Below are 8,508 nucleotides of genomic sequence, written 5' to 3' on the forward strand. Positions count from 1 at the left end.
TAAATGTAACGGGGAGGCAACGGTGGCGCAGTCGGTAGCGCTGTCGCCTCACAGCTATAAGGTCCTGGGTTCGATTCCCGCCGGGGACGCTGTGGGCGCTGGGGGGCGTGTCCTCTCCTCCGTGTCATCAGCGCCCATACCCTAGGTGGGGTTGGTGAAAGGGCCTTTCTGTGTGGAGTTTGCATGTTCTCCCCATGTCCCCTAGGATAGGTACCCACACAAAAACATGCAGTAATCCTGGTCTCTATACTGCCTCCCCCTGGTCAGCCGGGGCGCCTGATGGAGGGGAAAGGAACTGGTCAGAATAACGTGTTCCTTCCACACGCTACAGTACATCCTACCAGGGAAACTCTCCCCTGTCAGGTGATAAGAAAGTTTGTTAGCTCTCATGCATTGAAGGAGGCATGAGCTTGACTCTGGGCTCTACATAGGCTGGCAGAGGGAGTGTACCGCCCAGGATTACTTAAACAATTGGTACTGGGTGAAAAAAATTGGGTTGCAAAATCGTGGGATAAAAAATGTAGTAAAAAAGAAAAGAAATGTAAGCCTGGTTGGTTGTTGAGGGCATTGGAGGTGGTGAAATCGAATTCAGTGTTTGACTGGGAGCCAGTGGAGGTCGTGGAGGACTGGGGTGGATGTGGTCTCTGGATCGGGTTCTGGTGAGCAGGCGGGCGGCAGAGTTTCACACACACTGTAGTTTATGAAGAACTTTGGTGGTGACACCGTACAGGAGGCTATATTGCAGTAGTGGAGTCTGGATGCGATGAAGGAGTGAATGAGTGTCTCTGTAGCAGTACGCACACGAGGAATGGGCTAAGATTCCTCAGGGACCATACCAGAAGCTGGTGGCTGGCGATGCATCATGTTTGCAGCATGTCATAACAGCAAAAGGGTGCTCTGCTAAGAACTGTAAGGACTACTGATGCTTGTCATGGAGGGTCGGAATAATTTTGAGACTGCGGTGGTCACTGAAATTGGCATTTTGTGTTGAGCGTGGAGAAACCACTTGTAATATTAGTTGTGTTGAGCTACTTAAATTGTTCTTGTTTGATTTGTTTATTTCCAAGAGCTGACAGTTTGTGAGTTTTGCCAATAAGCATAATTTGCAATCGTTTTGAGTGCAATCGTACATGCACACATACAGTATGTGACTGGATAATGATGTATTGTGTTAATAAACTGATTTAGATTGTGTGCTTGTTAACCACATTAACCCTAATGCTTTGGGTAACCCTAACCCTATTTTAGGTGCATAATTATGTGTTTTTTCCTATAATATAGTTGTTCTCTTTTATTTCCTCCTCTCCCCTGGCCACCCAACACACATTAGAAAATAACAACGAGCACTCTCAGTCTGTATATGGTGCAGTTTGCGGGTGCGCGGCTCACAAAGATTCACAGTAAATAAAGCAATAGCCAGCACTCCGAAGTCCTTCTGGTACTTTTAATTTGTGTGCACGGACAAACACAGCACACACGGACGCGATTCGGCGTCAAGCCTTCCTCAGCGTGTATGATACGACACGATGTTTAAAATAACAATTTAGCCGATAGCCGATACAGTTTTTGGTGTTATTATTTCCCCCTTTTGTGCCAGGGAAACAAATACATCTTCACTATAAGAAATAACTGTTCAGAATCTGCAGAAACACAGCATAATTGCCTTGATGCAAGTAACATTAACGAGTGTCAACGAGCGTCAGCTGGACAGTGACACACACACCTCAGCTGTGCTGAAATGAAAGTGACTGGAGTTAGTTAAAAAAAGAGTCAATATGCCTTCAATATGACATGATAATGTTTGTGATTATGGTAAGCTTACATTACATATCACAAACACCATAGAGTAAAAACTCCTGTAACTTATACCGATACGTGGCCGAAGTATGGGTGCATCCCTGATGGTTAATAACAGCTGTAATCACTGCTACAGATGGCTGACATGAAGGACCGGTCACTATGAATCATGCATGTCTCTCCATCTCTCTCCATCATGCGTCTTTTAGGTCTTTTGATGAAAAGCTGAAAGTGAATACGGTATGAGGACGACTTCTAGGGGCTCATGCAGCCGTTTCATGTTCCACGCTGTCGGCGTGAAACCAAAAGCGTTACTTTTCAGGAAAGGGAATAACATGGATCCTATTCCGATGTAGTTATTATTTAGTCACAAGCTCTGGTTCAGTGGTTCCCAAACTACGGGTTCCCCAAAAAAAAAAATCGCAACGGCTCGCAGTGCGAGGCTTTTGCTGGGGTCCCCAGCAAAAGTAGTTAACATAGCATCACAATCATTTTAACCACTTTATCCATGCTTTATACGTTGGGTATAATTGTATAAAATCATTACATATAGAAATACAATTTATAAATACATTTTATTTATTTATTTTTACACACAGGGGCACAATCCCTGGCACAATCCATTTTCAGATGGGGGGGGGTCCGCCAAATACATAAAAATGTGGGGGTCCTTGACATGAACAAGTTTGAGAAACAGAAGCAGGGCATTCATTTACAACAAAATGTAATAACGTTGAAATATGGAGATGCATGTTTTATGGATGTGAGAAGCAGAATGTAAAATGCATAACGCTGTTCATATTATCTGCTCTTCCTCCTTCATCAGCACTTCTTATTAATTAACACCCAACGAGCAGCAGGGTGAAGGTGACAGAAACCTCACCCTCCGTTTGCCCCTGTGCTCCTCGTACCATGAACACTGCCCCCCCCCCCCTCCTTACATCTGACACAAGCTGAGATCACCACGTGTGCCATTAATTTGCATGGTTTTGTGTAGTTAATTGCGTGATTAATTGCATAATAATCCCATACTTTTTTTATTGGCTCAAACTGAAAAGCAGTGTATTGTTTTGTATACGCGGCAAGCTGCATCTAAACATATTATTTTTTATAACTTTTCAGGTATCCAATACATGATAAAAAACAATCTTAAAAATTATTCTCTCTCTCTCTCTCTCTCTCTCTCTCTCTCTCTCTCTCTCTCTCTCTCTCTCTCTCTCTCTCTCTCTCTCTCTCTCTCTCTCTCTCTCTCTCTCTCTCTCTCTCTCTCTCTCTCTCTCTCTCTCTCTCTCTCTCTCATCTCTCTCTCTCTCTCAGCTAAAATAGCTGAGCTACAAGCTCACAAAGCTATGCAATGTGTTGTGAGCTTTAAGGTCTTCTATTTTAGCTGTTTTCAAGACATTTTGAAATTATTTGACTACTTTGGACAATATAATGATAAGACCAACATACATACTGTAGGGATACCAGGTAAAGTTGAAATGCTAAACATTTTTGGAACACCTCCAAAAAAAAAATCTATGTGTGTATATTTTTCTACTTTTCTATATCACAGGCTTTAAGAAGATAATTGGACAGAAACCCGTCAGCTTCCATGTCACTAGAGGAGACCCACACAAGGAGACCAGAGATCTCCTTCTAAGGGCATATCAGGATGCCCATATATGGGTATACACTGATGGCATCATGGATCTCCATAATATACAGTATGGGTATAAAAGGGACAAGGTAGTATAGTTGTTGTACATCCCCCCACAGCGGGGCTCCATGTCTGGGCATAGCGAGGTAGACACAGGGGGGCTGATGGAGCTGGAGCTCCCCAGAGAGCTAACAGTGTTCGTACCTCAGGCTGCCAGGCTGTTAGGATGATGATGATGATAATGGCTGCTCTGCCTTCACACTTTGTTTTAATAGAACATTATAGGGGCCACCTGTGGTGAGACTGAATGCAGTGACACTGCAAAGCTCCTGCACATAGACATCAATATGTACTAGTAGAGTATAGACGCCTCATTGACCAGTGGGGCTAATTAGTTGTTTTCCGCGACGCAGGATTTATTTCTCAATAATGACCGGTGACCCGTCAATTATCCCGCTTATTACATGGCTACTTAATAAATAAATTGACGCAAAAGTAACAACAAAACAAAGTATTTCCTTGCTTACGGCGATGAAAGTATTCCATAAGTTTTGCGCTGGGCGGACACGGTCGGCTCGGAAGACAAGGAAGTCAATATTCGGTTACTGCATTGTCTATTTCTCGCTTCAAATGTTTTCAAAAAACATTCTTGAGAGCAACGTTTAGTTGTAAATGACATGGTGTGTGTTTGTTTTCACGGCTGCCGCGTTAGATACGGCAAAAAATCAAGCAGCGCACGTTGTAATGAGCAGGTGCTCTGAGCCTAGACAGCGGTCTGTTATAGAGCTCATCGGTCATTATCCAGTAATAACACACCGCTGAATTCAGCGATAGACCAAACAGAATCAAGCATTCAACCAAGCCGTGTAATAATGTACTTTAATAATGCAATATAATGTACTTATAAGACTCATTATAAATACAAATGTATGTTCTATCACAAGCATGAATAACAACTCTCTGTCTGCCTGCCTGCCTGCCTGCCTGCGTGCATGTGCCTGTCTATGTTTGAACAGGGTTCAAATGAAGGGTTACATATCGTCGCTGTCGGGCAGAAACCTCTTATCTCCACATTTTAACTGTTGTGTGTTTTTTCGTAAATTAAAGCCCTACTTGATCATACCACAGCATCCCACACATAAGCATCAAAAGTAGCAGATCTACAAGCTCGAAACGCGGCGCGAAACGCGGCGCGAAACGCGGCGCGAAACGCGGCGCGAAGCGGCGCGTTTTGAGCTTGTAGATCTGCTGCTTTTGATGCTTATGAATTTGAATCCTGAAAAGTAATAGTTTTGGACATATGAGGTTTCCTACTCGACAGAGACGATACGCAGCGGGTCTTATTAGGATTCATGCGACGCAGCTCACTTTGAAATGAGAAAGACACGCATTACTGCTGAGAACGTACCTGCTGTATTATGCACATGTAAGTATGTGTTTCTGTGTGTGTGTGTGTGTGTGGGTGTGTGTGAGTGTGTGTGTGTGTGTGTGGGCATTTGCATGCATGAGTGCACGAGCATGCATGTACTGTATGTGTGTGTGTGTTTACAGAGTGTGTAATTGTGTGTGTGCACGCAAGTGTGAATGACAGAGAAAAAAAAAGACATAGGTCAGCACAACACGCAAATGCATAAGGAAACACTTCACACAACTACACACACTACACACACTGACATGCCAAAACACACTACTGTACACATCAACACACACTATCGTAGTGAAAGGCTGTTTCAGTTGTTCTGTCTTATTCTTGGCAAATAATACATTATTATAACAATAGCTGAGATCCCTGAGCAAGTCACTTAAAACCTTACTGCTCCCCAGGCACTGCATTAATATCACCCTCTGCACCTAATTGTTAGGATGGTAAATGTAATATCATCCACTGCTCCTAATAGTTAGGGGTAAATGTGTTAATATCATTCACCGCTCCTATAAAACTTGCCCCTAGCCTTGGCGACCTTGCAGGCTTATGCAAACGTAATTTAGATAGCATGTTATGAGGATGCCAGGTTCATTTGTAGACCTGGCAACCCATAGTGTGTATAGTTCAATGCACAGATTATAGATTTTCTATGATATTATACTGTTTAAACCGATGAAAGGTTCTTGGTTTACTTATGATCCTTGATTACAATTTCTATGGTGGTGAGCCTGGAGGGACGATTGCCCTGCGATTATTAATTCCCCCGACAAAAATGACATCCAGTCTATAGATGCCATTGACTGATTTGAACAATATTCAGGAAGTGACCTCGGCTCGGCTGGTCCTTGTGCGCACGTGTACATGTGTGTGTGTGTGTGTGTGTGTGTGTGTGTGTGTATGAGTGTGCGTGTGTGAGAGCTATATTGTCGGGTCGAGTCAGTGCAGAAAATCTAAATGGTCATGCCTTTTCTTTTGATATGATGATAAAATGGATCACTTCAAAGGATCACAGATAAAAGACAAAAGGAGGAAGGCTTCCTCTCCCCCCGCCCCTCCCCCAATCGATCTCAGGTCTTACACCAGATAGATGGCTGCATGGGGAGGCTTTGATGTGCAGGCAGGTTTAACCACTTGAAGCATCCCTATTCTGGGGGGAACATTCGTCGGAAAAAAGACTTGGTGTAGATCAGGGGTCTTCGACAGGGGGTCGGGGACCCCCTAGGGGTCCTCAGAGTAACTACAAGGGGTCCGCCAAATCTTTATGTGACAGGGAATTAGACAAAAATAGCACATTTACAAGCACACGACGCATCACGGTGCATCTTAGAATCGATCATTTTCCACAGCTCTAATAGACTAAATGGACTACGGTATGGAAGTAGTGAATATTGATTACAAAGTTGTAAACTAGCAGTATTTTAGGTGTGAAATTAATCAAGAGTGAGCAGATACATGGCTTATGTCTTACTTTAGGACTGCATTATTATGAATGACATTATATTGTCCTATTTTGTGGTATTTTTTAAACCTGACCTTAAACGCTTATAAATACTCCTTCAACAGACAGCAAAAAAATTGCAGACGTACAAGTCACAATGTGACGTGTTGTGAGAAAAGTGCACTCATACACTGCCTTTAAAACGTATAAAAAAGTATTTTAGCTTGAGCTATAGCTTAACCCTTTAAGAAGGTTTTATTTTATATCGTCGCTGTCGGGCAGAAACCTCTTATCTACATATTCTAACTTTGTGCGTTTTTGCGTAAATTAACACCCTACTTGATCATACTACGGAGTCATGCATAAGCATCAAAAGTAGCAGATCTACAACGCGACGCGTTTCGAGCTTGTAGATCTGCTACTTTTGATGCTTTTGAATTTGAATCCTGAAAAGTAACAGTTTTGGAGATAATATGAGGTTTTATCTAGAGCTATAGCTTAACCCATCAAGACCTGAGGTTCCAATTCTACTGCATCCTAACAGTTTTCTGAAAGACTATTGTTGCTATAACCAGTGGTGCTCAAACTGTTTCATGTCAAGGACCCCCAAAATTATATGTATTTGGCCGCGGACCCCCATCTCAAAATGTTTTGTTCCAAGGACCCCCAGAAGCAGAGATTTGAGTAAAAAATGTTGTTTCAAAAATATATGTATTCAAAGATTTGCACAAATGTTTTTCAGCTAGAAAAGTTGCTCCTCGGAGCACTGCCAGACCCCTAGTGGTTGAAATCTGAAGATCGGAGCACTAAGTGTCACGCGAAGCTTGGCCAATCAAAAAGAGGGACAGGTAGGAAAAGAGGGACAGGTAGGAAAAGAGGGACAGGTAGGAAAAGAGGGACAGGTAGGAAAAGAGGGACAGGCCGACCGACAAAGCCTCATGTAGGCCGACCCCCTGGGTCTGGCAAAAATAGCAGATCTACAAGTTCATAGCGCGGCACTCGGTGCCGCGCTATGAGCTTGTATATCTGCTATTTTTGAATAGCCAAAGTATAAAATATAGTTAAAGTGGTTACACAGATGCCTTCCCAGTTTGAATGGGTTAAGTTATGCTATATTTTCAATATGTGTATGTTATATGTAGATTCGTGCGGAGCTGTGGTGTGTGTCTGTGCTGCTGACAGACATGTCCGGGTTCACATTCACACTGACAGGGTGAAACTCTGCAGAGGAAAAAAGAGCCGCGCTTTGCAGACATCGACTACAAACTCCGCCGTAATCCAGGAGACAGGTGGTTGCTTCCTGACAACTGAGCCCGTCATCATCTCCGGGGATAAAAATAGTGAATGCAACAACCCCCCCCCCACACACACACACACACACACACACACACCCTACAGGAAGAGAATGTGTGTCAAACATCTTCTCATGCTGTCAGGAGAAAAACGTTCAGTATCACGGGTGGGTAGAGCAGCCAGAAACTGTACCGGTGTTGATTTCGTCGACTAAAACTATGACGAAAGATGTTCGGTCGACTACCTTTTTTTCACTGACGAAAACGTAATAAAAACTAAATATAAACTAAGCGGTGATGACTAAAACTATGACTAAATATATTGACAATTTTTTGTCAACAAATAAAAGCTAGACTAAAATGTCAGGGAGGGACTAGTGGAGAAGAGATCCGGTAGAACTAAAAGACAAGTAATTTTATGGTTGGTTGCGCTCGGGTGTTGCGCTCTGAAAATAGCCGATCTACAAGCTCACAACGCGTCGCAGCGCGATTAGTGGAGAACTGAAGACAGAAGATGGAGACTGCTTCTAAATGTAAAAAAAAAAGAGAAGAGGATAGCCAACCTGATGAAGAAGGCTGCAGCAGCTGATGGAGGTGGGCTGGTCTGGGTGGCGATGCTGTGGCCCGCTGGTTTAGGATGGCTGTCAACGTTACCATGCATAGGAACGTAGTCACCGTCTGTGTCTGACCCCATGACCTGAGAGAGAGAGAGAGAGAGAGAGAGAGAGAGAGAGAGAGAGAGAGAGAGAGAGAGAGAGAGAGAACATTGTTTTATGATGTTTCAAAAACAACTAGAAAAAGCGCTCCTCGGAGCACAGGTCTCCGCCAGGTCAGATAGGTTATTGTGGCCTCCTGGTGGCGCTATAATATGCCAATGTGAAAAGGGTGCCAGTTCTTCTTAGGCCTTTCAATCGGA

The 8,508-nt window shown here is 43.4% G+C and overlaps 1 protein-coding gene across 1 annotated transcript in view; it reads right to left on the minus strand.

Annotated features, from left to right (window-relative positions):
- The window catches only part of LOC308103010 (kinesin-like protein KIF26A), a gene marked incomplete at both ends in the record, with an annotated part of 67,100 nt that extends 58,814 nt beyond the window's left edge, over window positions 1–8,286 (minus strand). The window contains 1 exon segment of the mRNA XM_080452862.1: window positions 8,156–8,286. Within this exon segment, the coding sequence (XP_080308988.1) occupies window positions 8,156–8,286 (131 nt within the window).
- Between the last annotated feature and the right edge of the window lie 222 nt (window positions 8,287–8,508).

This window comes from Gymnoscopelus braueri, assembly GCF_963280865.1.
Source record: "Gymnoscopelus braueri genome assembly, chromosome: 16".
In the NCBI taxonomy this organism is placed as follows: domain Eukaryota; kingdom Metazoa; phylum Chordata; class Actinopteri; order Myctophiformes; family Myctophidae; genus Gymnoscopelus; species Gymnoscopelus braueri.